The sequence below is a fragment of the Lepidochelys kempii genome, chromosome 3 (genome assembly GCF_965140285.1).
Source record: "Lepidochelys kempii isolate rLepKem1 chromosome 3, rLepKem1.hap1, whole genome shotgun sequence".
NCBI lineage: Eukaryota > Metazoa > Chordata > Testudines > Cheloniidae > Lepidochelys > Lepidochelys kempii.
The window spans coordinates 105,567,120-105,582,735 of NC_136382.1; the positions used below are offsets into that span (position 1 = coordinate 105,567,120).

General features: G+C 39.6%; 1 protein-coding gene across 3 annotated transcripts in view; it reads left to right on the forward strand.

Moving 5' to 3' along the window:
• PEX7 (peroxisomal biogenesis factor 7) overlaps window positions 1-15,616 on the forward strand; it is an 82,262-nt gene that overhangs the window by 25,072 nt on the left and 41,574 nt on the right. For all 3 annotated transcript variants that reach the window (XM_073337426.2, XM_073337425.1, XM_073337424.2), the window contains 3 exons: window positions 2,417-2,523; window positions 2,898-3,011; window positions 5,621-5,676. In XM_073337426.2, the coding sequence (XP_073193527.1) occupies window positions 2,417-2,523; window positions 2,898-3,011; window positions 5,621-5,676 (277 nt within the window). The remainder of the gene's footprint in view (window positions 1-2,416; window positions 2,524-2,897; window positions 3,012-5,620; window positions 5,677-15,616) is intronic.

The following is a 15,616-nucleotide window of genomic DNA, read 5'->3' on the forward strand; positions in this document are numbered from 1 at the left end:
AGACTATGGATTTCTTGCAGTCAGTTTTGTTTAATTACATTGTAGCCTTTGCTAGAATGTAATTAAACAAATAGAAAATGGGCTTCATGCATATATTATAGCCCTATTGAGTAACCTTAATGAAAGCTATATATATCCTAATATTTTTCATTAATACTTTGCTGGATCATCTGTTTAAATTTATTTATTATGACTGAATAAAACTGATTGAATGATCATTTTAAAAATCCCTAGGAGGATTGTTTTGAAAGTCAGAACACTTGGGTTCTGCTCTTTGCTCTACCTTAGGCTTCCTGTGTGATTTTGAGCAAGTATCTTAACCTCTCTCTGCCTCAGTTTCCTCATTTGTAAAGAGAAGAATAATACTTACCTCCCTTAAGCAGTTTTGTGAGACTGAATTCATGTTAAGTAGTGTTCTTTGGATGGACAACACCATCGTAAATGCTAAATTCTATTTGGGTTTTGCTGAGATACTGTACATGGATATTTGTGTTTATGGCTTTTTACTGGTAACTTCTTCCTTCAGTGGATTAAAACCACTTTTATCCAGTTTGTTCCTATGTAGCGACCAGTTATAGTAAGGTCAGATTCCTGACAGTAGTATTTACCAAGCCAGTTTCATTATTTAAGTAAAAACCTTTCAGCTAGAAGTATTTGGTTCTTTGAAAACTAATTTGAAGCTGTATTGCCTTCAGGACAGTTATTTTCTTTAATCTCTTAAGTATCTAGCCTTGCTGAATTGTGACCATTCTGTCTCGGCACAGTCTGGCATTGAGTGCACTAACTGGTTCTTGTCTTGCTGAACTTTATGTACTGTGGGTTATAGGTTTGGGTGGAAACCAGCCTTTGACAAAAAGCCAGCATAAAGCCAGCGCATCATTTATGTCTAACGTAAACTTTAGTCCCTTAGTGGGACTTATGTGATATATAGGCATTGGCCAGCTCTATGAACGGGGATGAATTTTACACTTGTGTTTAGGATCTCTTTTTAGGAAACTTTGGGTGAGTGCATGGATGTTTAATTATCTTCATTTTTTATTTTAACACGTTTATAAAGTTTAAGGTGAATCAAGTAGAATACACAGACAAGTCTGTGTTCAATAACCACCCAATAGACCAGCAAAAATCTGTTGTCTAATAGCGGTGACTTGTTACTAAAAGTAGAATGAATGAATGAATGCATGCATTTTTATTGGAAACTTTTGGGGATCTTTGGGTTTGCTTAATATTGGAATGCTAGTTAGTGATGACTTTTAATGAATATGATTGTACTTGGTATGCTTCAAACAGTCTTTAACCTTGTTCTGTTCTGTCCATCTTACAAATGTTTATCAGCCCAAGTTGGTTTTTTTTTGTTTTTTTTTTAAAGGGTAATGTTTTATTTGTGAGTCCTTCTCCCTGCAACTGAGCTGGGGAAACGGGGAGCCAGTTTTGGCTTTAGTGCTGACTCTTCCATTGGGCAAAGGGCTCAGTAGTAAGGTCACTTTATAATGTATGATTTTTCCTCTCTGAAGTAGTGCCATCCATTGATAATACTGTTTCTGGCTGGCACCAAAGCTGTATATGCTGCACTGTGTTATCTCCAGATTACTAGGTCAAAAATAATGGCTATTTCATATGGTCAGGCATAATTTTTTTTACCACCAGGAACATTGCTTATATTCTGTCAAAATTATTGTTGGCTCAATGGGCTGGTTTTCCAAATGTCTTTGGTCCTAAAAATGCTTCTTTGATTAACTACAAAAGTAATGGACCAAACAAAACGTGTATTTGTGGATTGATTCTCTTACAAAAATGGGAAGTGTCCTGTTAAGTAGTGTGGGTTGCAAAATGTAAGCTACCTCTTAAAATCTGTATTATCTGATGGAAAACATCTTTCAAAGATAAAATAGCTTTTTCTGGGGCGGAAAGCCCATTATTGTATCACTGAGATATTTAAAACCCAAATGAAATGTGTCCCACTACAGCAAGTAAAATTAGTAGGGCGAGAGCTATTTGATCACATAATCTTCAGTGAATCCTGCCTTATGTAGTGAGAACCCCGTGTGTTACATGATCTCTGTAGACATACTCTTAGGCCCTTTTGAAAATTTTACCCCATACCCTTTTTACAAAATCTACTCAAATTGAGAAAGCAACGGAGGGTGCTAGTGATAAAAACAAAGCTAGGTGTTAGGTTTGATTATCTTGTTAATTAAATGATAAAACCCTAATAATTTCTTGTGTGTGTCTCAATGAATCTTGTGTATAATTAGTCATTCTTGTTTAGACTGTAACTGATTCATGCCAGGATTTTTTGTAGAAGGCCGAGCAAATTATGTCACTTTTTGTACTGGTAATTTTGAAGTATTTCAGAGTTATAATGGGAAAACTCCCTGCAATTACCTTTGGCTCATCAATGATGCCTTTGTTTCAGGCGATCAGACTTTAAGAATTTGGGATGTGAAGACACCAGGAGTCAAAGTAGTGATTCCAGGCCACCAGGCTGAGATCTTGAGCTGTGACTGGTGCAAATATGATGAGGTATAATGTGTTGTGCTAAACTACAGTAAACATGCCTAAGTGAACTACTTTTCTTAAAGAGTAAAGGTCTTTTACTGCCACATCAATGTCTTTTCAGCTGTACTGATGTGCGAGTAACAATCATCCGATGAAGTGAGCTGTAGCTCACGAAAGCTTATGCTCAAATAAATTGGTTAGTCTCTAAGGTGCCACAAGTCCTCCTTTTCTTTTTGCGAATACAGACTAACACGGCTGCTACTCTGAAACCTACCATTGTCTTTTTAGACTGTACACTGGGAACCTCATAGGCTGTATATTTATCATTGCAGTTTAATAGTAACCCTGTTCTAATATGTCTGCATGTGTTTTTTTTTTTGTTTTTGTTTTTTAATCAGAATGTGCTGGTAACTGGTGCAGTTGACTGTAGTTTGAAAGGTTGGGATTTGAGGAATGTACGGCAGCCGGTATTCAACCTCGTTGGCCATACCTATGCTGTAAGGAGAGTAAAAGTAAGTTTAGTTCTTTCTTACCCTGTCAGTGGTCTCCAATTTCTATTAAAGTGTCAGTGAGGCACACAGTATATATGTAACTAAGAACTAGAAATAAAGAAGCAAGTAAGCAGGTACCCAAGATTTTTGCTTGTTTAATAGTTCACAGACTAGTTATTCTCAGAGTCCTTCCTAATGGTCCACACATTCAACACTCTGACATTTAGAACAAGTTTTTGGGGTGTTGTGAATGAGTGTAGCTTCAAGAGATGATCTTTCATTGTAAAGGGCTCCACAGAATGAAAAACTTAAAGAAAGCCTGGTCAACTTATTCTTCATGTAGTTTCAGCTGAAAACAATAGACTCCCTCATTCCTTTCTTAAATTGTGTTATATTATTGCTGTTTGCTGTTTAACAGCGGCTTCTTTCCACTCTAGAGGTAGCAGCATTTATGCAGAATAAGGCTTAGAGCTTGCTAAGTGTGCATTTGCATGTATATGAAAGGGCTGGAGGAGCCATAGGGATGAAAGGCACTAATAAGGGGCAACAAAGCCACCACAAAATTAAGCTTGCAAACGAGCTTCCATTATAAGCCCAGTTTTTCCTCTCTTTCTTGGCATTGGCCTCAAAATTGGTGGGTTAGAACTGTAGCAGAGGTAGAACCTTCCCCTATCTCCCAGTTTGAAGTGAATTAGCTCTGAACTGTGGCACCCTAAAAGTAGAGGGGTTCAGAATTTTCAAGTCTGTTTTCCTTCCCGCTTTGTGATATCTAGGGCACAGCTCTCAAGATTTTTGACAGGTTCTTAAGATATTAAATAGTAATAGCCCTATGGCTCATCAGCTTTGAGTTATTCTTGATTCTTCAAGAGCTTCCAGCACCATGACTACACCTCCACACATGGAACAATGTGTGAGATCATGGGGACAATGAGCCCCCTCTTTTGTTGCCTTCAAGTCTCCTGCTCTTACTATTCCCTGAGGCCCATGGGAAAGGAACACTCCGGCAGACTATAGGAAATCTGTAGGGTGGTGTGGGGGTGGAGTGCAGGAGGTGTCCTTGCGTTTTCTGTGACCCAACTGAGATCTCCATGAGGGAAGACTCCCCAGTGAGCCTTAAGAGTTTGTTAACCCACCTCACAGGTCATAGGAGGTTCCTCGGGAGCCACCTCTAGGTCTCCGTGAACTTCAGTATGTGTTTGTCCTTGATGAGCCCTGTTTGGGCTTGTCAGGAGGCTGGTTAGCTTATTTTGGCTTGTAGGAATTGGGGTTTGAAGTGTCCCTCTGCCTCCCCCTGATTTGACTCTAAGTCTCACAGTGGAGGAGATGGGGGGAGAGACGCTCATGGGGAGGGAGTCTTCATTAGCTGGACACCCCTGTCTGGGGCTGCGGTACAGCAGAAAGCAGAGAGAGACCAACCTCTTTGCTGACCTTAAGTCTCCTGCCAGCTGCACATTCCAGCCCTTCTTGTGGCTGGTAAGAGGAGAGCTCCAGTCCTGTGGACATGAAGAGGTTGATGGGGAGTCCCACCCGCATTCATCTCCTAGCCACTGCAGGAAGGGAGCCTTGAGCTTGGATTCCCTCTCTAGGTTTTCCTTTGAGAATTAAGGGAGATCTACGGCATCAGGATTACCCCTCCATGGTGGATGAGAAGGAAATGTGGTTAGCAGATCAAGGGAATGCTTTTGTCTCCTCTTCCAACACCATGACTACACCTCCACTCATTTTCCCCTCTTCCATCCCCACACCCCTCAGTAGTGCATCTGAGGCCTGCGGGACCAGGTCTCCTCTTTGGCAGATCTTGGGACCATTTAGAAAAGGAAATTCCGCACATACAAATCTTTAAAGGTAAAGTAAATTACCAGGCACATCAGTGATTAGTATGTGTACTACCTTTCAAGGATTTGAGATTTTTGTTAGAAACCTAGGAAATTCCCTGTTAAGATGCCAGAGCTGCGATGGGCAATTTTTATCCTGTTTCTCTTACCTCTTTGTTGCAGTTTTTTGGACGTGCTCATCTCCATAGTCCGTGCCAGAATTTAATCTATAATATGCCCTGCATTGTGGGGAAATTTATTAGGCTATTTTGTGTAACTGCCAGTTTTCAAACTTCACTCCAATCTTCTTAATAAAGGAATTTCAGGACAAAGTATGGCTTTGGTGCCAGCAAAATCTATCTTGTATGTCCTCTGAAGTATGATACAAATTTGGGGATGTCTCGCTGTAACTGAGCTGGAAAAACCAAAATGGTCACACAGCTTTACTAAAACATTCTTTATAGCATGAGAGCACATTCAAAGTGTCAGCCCAAAGTAAAGTTTAACAGCCTGCTATATGACTATCTCAAAGGAAATACCTAATGGAAACCTTGTCAGGTCCTTAATTCATAGTAGTGCAGCTGGGAACCACTATAATGAAATGGATTCCTACCAGTAGAGTGTAGCTGATTACATATTGTTTAAAGCATAATTGCTAAAGCTCAGTGGTTAAAGTAAGCACACTGCTTTGTTACAGTGCGTTGTGGTACTTTCCTAAGCAGTCTTAATAGTTAAGTTATCTTCATTATTTCTGGAAAGTTGGTAAATGTGTACCTAAGGTTTTTGCTTTAAGTACTTTTTTTCCCTTTCTTGCAGTTTTCACCATTTCATGCAACTTTGTTGGCCTCCTGCTCCTATGATTTTACTGTGAGGTACAGTGTCTTTTATTACACACGAGTAGGAAGAGAATCTGTTTTTGGTTGTCTCATGTATGGGGTGTGTTTGTTATGCCAATAGAAAAATGTTCTAAACTGGGCACACTTAAGTGTTCGCTGTTGGGATTATTATTCATGCTTTCTGTTTTCATGAACTGGCTACAAATGCATGGATTCTTCTCTATTTAAAGATTATTTCAGTGGCCCTTTATGAATATCTGCCCTAACAGATGCTGCTTGTGAATGTTTTCCTACCATTATTCTGAACAGGATTTTGTCTAGTTGTAATGTGTTCTTTTTTATTAAGAAGGTAGCAGCAATCGCTTCATTGAATATATTTGGGTAACTTATCTTATCTTTTTGTGACTTTTTTGTATTTAAACCTGTTGTGAAGAAAAACTCCACCTCCTTTTTTTTTTTATTTGAGGAAGCTCACTCTTGCATGCTCTTTTTTGGTACATGCCTGAAGAACTTTGATACATCACAGGCCCTTGGACTTTCATGATATTTTTAGGTTTCAACCTATTGAATTGTACAGTACAGTAGAACTTCAGTAACTATAACTTGGCTAAATCAATAAAACTGATTTTATAAGAGGACTGTAGAGGTGTCCTATTAAGATTTCACTCTTTACAACATATATTAATTTATGATACTACAGTATGGAATACCCCACTAAATACTTAAATTTACCTCTCAAGGGTGTGTTTTGAGGTGTAATTAATTTTTATGATGTGAAGCGGATTGAAGATGTTATGTTTAATTACTAGAGCTAAATCTCTTCCCCTCCTCCTGCACAACCCCCTTCTCCCCAAAATGACATGGTAGAAAACTTCTAATTTTCCAAATTCCTAATTTTCCAAAATCATTAAAAAATTAAGTGATGCTTTAATTTAGGTTGCAGGCTCTTTGGGTTATCTATTTTCATTGTAGTCTAGAACGAGGGCTCCCAGTTACTGATATGAGACCTCCCAAAAACAACCAGAATAAAATAAAAAATTATATGTGCTATACATTCTGGTGGTGTTTTCCTAAATAATAGGATTAGCCATAGTCAGCTCACTCAACTCTGTTTCGCAACAACCATTCTTAGCTATAATGGTATTGATACAGCATTGACACATATCGTGAAAAGTTGCATCATGAGGCTGAAGCTTTCCAGGTACCATAAGAATCCATTAAATATCAAAACAACTTCATGGCAAGACCATTCTGCTGTACTGGAAATGCTGCAGTTTCATGTAGACTTCTTATATTTTTAATACTCTTTAGGTCTTTAAGCTGTTATCTTATTTCTTTATAATATTTTTTATTAAAAATATGTGGTTTGTGAAATCAAAATATATAATCATTTACTAAATCATTTTGACAGGACAGAAGAAGTTAAGGAGGATGGGAGAAGGGAGGAAAATATATATGGTCCAGAATAGTAGGGCAGTGTAATACAGTAAGCCTCTTAGCTACAGTGTACACCTATATCAAAATAGTCACAAGGTATGGAGAGGAGAGAGAAGAGAGGATAAAGAAAAGTGTAGGGTGAAGTTGTCTTAAAATACTCAAAGTAAAAACCAACATCACTTAATATATAGATTCATTTAATCATCCCTCACACAAGAGAAAACCAAGATTCAATACAGAAAGAGTGGGATATATGAGCTTGAAAAAGAAACAGACTTGAAGATATGATGCCAAATTGGATGAAAACTGCATGCTTTGACCTAGAAAATTAATAAGGTGTTCTATGAGTTAAGGTCTTTTTAACTAGGCTAACAGCAGACTTCACTGGAGGAACAGGCTTTCAGACCAAATTAATAAAACACTTCTACTTGCCTGGCAAGCATTTCTGAACTAGGAGAAAAGACTGAGGCACAGGGTTCTTTACTTCTTAGGTGGCTGGTTTGAATCCAGTCATGTTGGCATTCATGAAAGGTATATTTACTGTCTGACAGCTGAAGCAATTGACAGTTTCTATCCAGTTCTTAATGGACAGATGCTCATTGGAACTAATAGGCTTGCTTGTTGGAAATATCAGCAGAAGGGAAAGGTGGCCCCTTAAAAAGTTGAGGGATACTAGCAATTAGTGTAAGGAAGCTTAAACTTCTGGTGCCAGTGCTGTATCTGTTCTCTAGTTAGGATTCTACACACTTGTATTGTCAATAAGAATTTTTTCACCAGTTCCAAATTTCAATTTGAGCAAAAAACTTCACCATCACAATGGCAGAGTAAAAGAGTATCTGTGAACTTGTATGGAAAATCATTTCCACATTTTTCTTTATGTATGAAAATGGTCATCTAAAAGCTTCAGTGTTTTATTCTGTATTTGTTTTGCACTAACAGCAATCTAAATGCACCTGGGACAGAAGGCTGAAAATTTGATAACCCTTGAAATTATGTAATAATTGGGGAGGGGAGAACTCTTCTAACTAGACTCTAGCACTCACAGTAGCAAATGCTATAATTTTGAAATAAAAATCTGAAAGTGTGCTTGCCTTCAGGAGACAGATTTAGACTGAACTCACTCATATAATCAAAAAGTACTAGAACTATAGACACCAAAACCACAACATTGTTCAGAAACTAAAAACATTTCTATAGAAAAATGTGTTAGTGCAAAACGCTGATATCAGTTCATATTAAAAAGAACCATTGTTACAAAGAACAGTAAGCAATACAGTGTAGCCAAACTTAGACCTTTTGTTAAGGATGTGCTAGTTGTCTCCATTGTTAAAGTTGAAATGAGTTTTGTACTTAAAGCAGGGATTTGATTTCTATGTTATGTAAGAAAAATACAGTACATCCTTTCCAAACTTACAGCATTTACTCTGAGTATAGAATTAGGTGAAGTTTGTTTTTGGTGAATGGCTTATTGACCAAAGTAAGTAGTTTTGGTCGATCAGTTTGCAGAACAGTTTTGACAGAACTGAAAAATGGAAATGTTTTGGTAATGTCAATATGAAATGGTTGGTTTTGACATTACTGAAACACTTCAATGTTTTAGGGTGAAGTCACAAAATGGGAGGAGCGGGAGGTGGTGGTGCTTTCCTTATAACTTCTAGCCCAATTATTAGGGCACTCATTGCGACGTGGGTATCCTGGGTTTATTGCTCCCCTATGCCTGATGAGGAGAAAGGATTTGAATTTGGGGTCTACCTGCATTGCAGGAACGTGCCCTAATCACTGAGCTATGGATTAGTCTGGGAAATCTAGACAGTTATTCACGCTCTTTCCTTGGCCCAATGACTATCCATTGTCATTATGAATTACTATGGATAGTCTTTGGCCCAGAGAAAGAGTGAAAATGATTCTCTGGACTGGTGTTTAAGGCAATCACGTAGGATGTGGGAGACCCAAATCTGAGTCCCTGGTCCAATGACTATAAAAAGCAGAACAGCTTCAAATGGAGAGAGTGAGAGAGAGACTTGCCCTAGAATATTGCATAGCCCAGTGCAAGCTCTTGCAATGTGGGAGATAAGTTCAAATCCCTTCTCCCTGTCAGGCAGAGGGAAGAATTGAACCTGTGTCTCCCACATCCCAGGTGAGAATCCTAACCACTGGGTTAAAGCTTATAAGAAGGAGAGTGGCGGCACCACCAGTTTCTCCTCTAGCAATTTTATGAATCTAGTCCTCCTTTTTTTTGTTTAAATGCCCCAGGTGCAAAATGTAGAGTAGAGTAAAACTAAGCATTTCATTTGACCTGATTTGCAATGCTTTTCAATTTATTTTTTCCGAAAAATTTGAAAAAAAATCATTTTCAGTTTGCCTCCAAACATATATTTTTCAGTTTTTTTTAAAATTGCCAGCAAATCAAAAACCCCACTGTTTGTCCAGTTCAGTATAGAATAAACTTTGAGACATTACAAGTAAATCTGATGGAGTTAAGACCATTTTAAAATTAAGAAATCCAGCACCCTATGACCTCTTTTGCCTCTAAATGATTTTGAAGAGAATCATGCAGACTCTCCCAACTTCCCCTTGAGCTAAAATCACAAATCTTATGAATAGGTTATGGTTGAAGAAATTATTTTTAGGATTAACAGTAAGTTTTTCATGTTACCCTCATAATTCAGCTTCTATTGATGAAGAAACATATCTTCAGAGAATTACATGAATTACCCTCTTTCAAAAACTTTGCTATGTCTTATTGCTCAAGATGGAACTGAGGCCATGGGCTTCCCTTAGTAATATCAGCCATTGCCTCTATTCACCTGCTTCTCCCAGTGCACTCTGGGCCTCCTGACAGCACAGAGGGCTATCATTTTCCCTCAGGGCATCTGGCTGCACTCCCATTGGGAACTGATAGGAGGCAGTGGTCATCTTAACTGTGAGGACAGCCTATGGCCTCAGGCCTGTTGAGAACAATGGGAGACGGTGGCCCTTGTCAAAGGCAGTTGTTCTTTGAGTTTCTTTTGAAGGAAAAGATTTTATGCACTGGCTTCTACTGACAGATAAACCTTCAGTTACAAAAAACAACAACCAAAAGTGGAAATTAAACCTAAATATTTACTTAAAAACAACAACCCCAGAGCTTCTCAATGGGGAGGGAGGGGGAAATGGGGTGTGTATTCCTTCGTATTTCTGTGGTATGCAAAGCAACTGGAAACACATGTCTTATGTTCTGGCTGCCCTGCACTACTTCATTGGTGGAATAAAATAACCAGAGCATACTTGTGAAGCTGTTCCTAAAAATTAAAATAAGTGATTATGGCCAAAGCTACATATTTAAATAATTAGAAATATCACATGATAACAGTCCCTTTGTTTAGTGTTTATGTATGACATTTTTAATTAAAAGACAGAAATCCCAAGACAAAAATTTTAAGATAGATTGATGGATGAGAGAGTACATATCAGGAATTTAGAATATTACAGCAATATTATAATTATCCCCAAAGTAAGAATTACAAACCAGGAAATTCAGAGTTAAGGTTAAACTTGAGAAGCCTAACACATTAAGATATGAAAATACACTTTTAGGGCACCCAAACAATTTTGACTTACTCTAGTGACACCACGAGGGGACAAAATTGGTCTTAAAAATCAGTTTAATCTGATTTGATGTAATCAGAACTTTGAGGGAATGTATTGATTTAGTCAAAAGCTTCACAGGAAATTATCAAAACGTCTTGTTTGGATAAGATCAAAGTATTTCCTTTTGACTTTATCATTTTTACTACATTGTATTTCAAACCACTTAGACTTTTATATTATATAATAGTCTAAATGAGATGTTTTGATATGATTGAAACAAAGTATTTTCAGAATATTTCCTTTGGTGGAAAAATTCTGAGACTAAATTTTCATCACAATGCAGGACATAACCAAATTTTAAAAACATAGGATTTCCAAAGGGACAGAAATTCTGTCTTTTGGCCAGCACTAATAATTAAGGGTGAAACATTGCTGATGTTTTGGTTTTACATATGTGAAATTTATTGTTTACGTGATTGCAGTTTAGAGATTATACTTGATGCCTGAATTAACTGTTGTTGCTTCTAAAGACCCAACTTTACCAAACTACTTTTTTTTATCTCTGCAACAGCGTGGGACCCACCTCTCATGAACACCCCTTCTGGTCAGGTGTGCCTGCGATCTTTAAATAGTCCTGGCCCTGGTATCAGGCCATACCCCCAGGGTTTTCTCCCTGTAGGCAATGGTTTCACCCTCTTGGTCTGTTCTGGCCCCAGCTGGGCCACTAAGTAGTTCAGTTCCCCTTCTAGGGGTTTATGACTGTCCTTTTGTAGGCCAGTTCCCCAGTGGCCTCTGTGGGGACCTGGGCCAACCCACTACTCTAGGTACCAGCCATCCTAAGAATAGTAGCCATATGCCACCATGTCCCTTTAACTACACTGCTTTCAGTGCCCTGGGCCACTTCCCTGCAGCCCCAGTCTTGGCCAGAGCTTCACCCTTACTTCAGGGCTCATCTGAGTCCCCAGTCCCTGGCAGCACTGAATTGTCATTGGTGATGCAGTTCCCTTTGGCCAGCCAGGAGCACCAGCTGCACTCCTCTAGTTCCAGCAAGAACTGACTGTCTGGCTCTGCAGCTCCTTTTATATGGCCCTCCTGGCCCCTGATTGGCTGCTCCCTGCAGCCACTCTAGGCTGCTTGGAGGACTATTACTGCTCCTTTCCTGAGATGGGTGTGGTAGGATGCTGCAGCCTCGAGGAAGGGGGCCTCTGGGCCTAGTCCACCCCATCACAATCCCAAAGACTTTAATCTTTGCAGCCTCTAGACTTTTGCCCCTCTTTCTACTTTACACTTTGTACTTATCCCTGATTAACTAAGCTCCCCAAACTTGGAGTCATTTTATTTGCCAGAACGTGCAGATATTATCCTTCATCAAAGTATTCCTCTCTCTTATGTTAGTCCGTAAATGTAAGGGAGAGTGGTTTTGGTGTAGACAAGGGAAAATGGATTTATGATTTGCCAAACTGTTGTTGGCGACCAGCAGCTACCACCGATTTGGTTGACTTAATGTATGCTCTCTACTTAATGTACATTGTATATCATTTGAAAGTTTATTATTTCTACTTTAAAATGAGGTATGATGTGGTGCCATTACCATAGAAACAGAGCTAAACAATGACACCGCCAAAATGTAAAAATGCTCACTTGAAAATATTTGCATTTGTTTCTGTTAGTTTAATGACTGTGTATTATTTCAGGACATAAAGTTGGATTTCTTTGTGACCTCAAAGAATCACAACAACAATTTAAAGGGTAAAACAAAATCTCATAAATTTGTACAGTATCATTGAAATGTAATAGCATTGGTGACATTTTTAGTCAGCATTATCATCCTCATCATCATCCTCTTGTTCATCATTATGATCTCTGTCAAGAGAATGTGAGTTACCACAGACTTTATTGCCTTGGCATGTACATAGTTCTGTGCAGGGAAGACTGTTCTGACAACAGACACAGTTTATTATACAGCATTTCCTACTGGCACAGGTACAAATAAGATCTTATAGAAGCTCAGATGCCATTGATGGCTAGATTGAGGTGTAAGCAATTCAGGTCTCTGTGGGTCTCCTTTTTCTTTCTCACTCTGATCATACACCATCTGCTACCAACTTCCTTGTGGCAGAAATTGCAGCTTGCCCATCATTCTCTCCCAATTTGGCAAGATCTCTGAAGTGGCAAGCCCCATTAGTTTTGACAATATTAAATATATTGTTTTGTCCACTACCAAGTAGAGGTGACAGACACACATCCTATTGATTCATGTTCAGCAGGAAGTATGTTGCAGAAGTCAGGAGTGTGTGTGTAACAAATTACATGCTCAGGTCTAAAGCGACGCTTGTCAGTTGTGCTGGTTATGGTGTTTGTTTCAATCCACATGAGTTATCTACATGTTTCATTTGTGGAAAATAGTGCACAGGAAGCACCAAAACATCTGTATCGGGTGACTTAATTACTATGGTTCCATTGACACCAAGAGACCTGAAAGGCATATTGGCACATACAGCATGGAGAATAGTCCTTGTGTCTCCTTCCTCTTGAGCACTGTACGAGTTTTGGGCTTCTTCAACACCTCTGCTGGTGTTGAACTTTGCTACTTCACCATTGGGAAAGCCTCCAGCAAGGCATGTTTGCATTAGGTGTACTCCTACTCTTTTGGGTGCATTTTTGAACTGTATATTCAGAGGAATTTTATAAGTGACTGTTTGTTAGATGCCTCATTTACAAACTCTTTCCGTAGAGGCACATGGGATCCATCAATCACCTGGTATTTCTCATATCCAACCTTAGATCCTATTGGGCACTGTCTTTCTGCAGTTTTAGAAAGACAAGGTGGATAAGGTGCTATCTTTTATTGACAGGTTTCAGAGGAACAGCCGTGTTAGTCTGTATTCGCAAAAAGAAAAGGAGTACTTGTGGCACCTTAGAGACTAACCAATTTATTTGAGCATGAGCTTTCGTGAGCTACAGCTCACTTCATCAGATGTTTACCGTGGAAACTGCAGCAGACTTTATATACACACAGAAATCATGAAACAATACCTCCTCCCACCCCACTGTCCTGCTGGTAATAGCTTATCTAAAGTGATCAACAGGTGGGCCATTTCCAGCACAAATCCAGGTTTTCTCACCCTCAGCTCTCGTCCCCTAAAGCCCCTACTCTACTTGCGCTATATTGATGACATCTTCATCATCTGGACCCATGGAAAAGAAGCCCTTGAGGAATTCCACCATGATTTCAACAATTTCCATCCCACCACCAACCTCAGCCTGGTCCAGTCCACACAAGAGATCCACTTCCTGGACACTACAGTGCTAATAAACAATGGCCACATAAACACCACCCTATACCGTAAACCTACTGACCGCTATTCCTACCTGCATGCCTCCAGCTTTCACCCTGACCACACCACACGATCCATCGTCTACAGCCAAGCTCTGCGATACAACCGCATTTGCTCCAACCCCTCAGACAGAGACAAACACCTACAAGATCTCTGTCAAGCTTTCTTACAACTACAATACCCACCTGCAGAAGTAAAGAAACAGATTGATAGAGCCAGAAGAGTTCCCAGAAGTTACCTACTACAGGACAGGCCTAACAAAGAAAATAACAGAACGCCACTAGCCGTCACCTTCAGCCCCCAACTAAAACCCCTCCAACGCATTATTAAGGATCTACAACCTATCCTAAAGGATGACCCAACACTCTCACAAGTCTTGGGAGACAGGCCAGTCCTTGCCTACAGACAGCCCCGCAACCTGAAGCAAATACTCACCAACAACCACATACCACACAACAGAACCACTAACCCAGGAACTTATCCTTGCAACAAAGCCCGTTGCCAATTGTGCCCACATATCTATTCAGGGGACACCATCACAGGGCCTAATAACATCAGCCACACTATCAGAGGCTCGTTCACCTGCACATCCACCAATGTGATCTATGCCATCATGTGCCAGCAATGCCCCTCTGCCATGTACATTGGTCAAACTGGACAGTCTCTACGTAAAAGAATAAATGGACACAAATCAGATGTCAAGAATTATAACATTCATAAACCAGTCGGAGAACACTTCAATCTCTCTGGTCACGCAATCACAGACATGAAGGTCGCTATCTTAAAACAAAAAAACTTCAAATCCAGACTCCAGCGAGAAACTGCTGAATTGGAATTCATTTGCAAATTGGATACTATTAATTTAGGCTTAAATAGAGACTGGGAGTGGCTAAGTCATTATGCAAGGTAGCCTGTTTCCTCTTGTTTTTTCCTACCCCCCCCCCCCCAGATGTTCTGGTTTAACTTGGATTTAAACCTGGAGAATGGTCAGTTTAGATGAGCTATTACCAGCAGGAGAGTGAGTTTGTGTGTGTATGGGGGTGGGGGGGATGTGAGAAAACCTTGATCTATGCAGGAAATAGCCCGACTTGATTATGTAAAGAGTTGTCACTTTGGATGGGCTAGCACCAGCAGGAGAGTGAATTTGTGTGGGGGGGTGGAGGGTGAGAAAACCTGGATTTGTGCTGGAAATGGCCCACCTGTTGATCACTTTAGATAAGCTATTACCAGCAGGACAGTGGGGTGGGAGGAGGTATTGTTTCATGATTTCTGTGTGTATATAAAGTCTGCTGCAGTTTCCACGGTAAACATCTGATGAAGTGAGCTGTAGCTCACGAAAGCTCATGCTCAAATAAATTGGTTAGTCTCTAAGGTGCCACAAGTACTCCTTATCTTTTATTGGACTACTGTTGGTAAGAGAGAGACAAGCTTTAGAGCCTCACAGAGCTCCTCTTCAGGTCTGGTAAAGGAACTACCAGTATCCTGGCAAAATGCAAGGTGGAACAGATTGTTTAGAGTTAGTAGTTAGCACGTATTGTAAGGGACCATTCAAAATAGAGTGGCTTGTTAACACATCTGCAGTCATAGAACAAAAGGAGAGAGTTAGTGGATTACAGATTGTTGTAATAAGC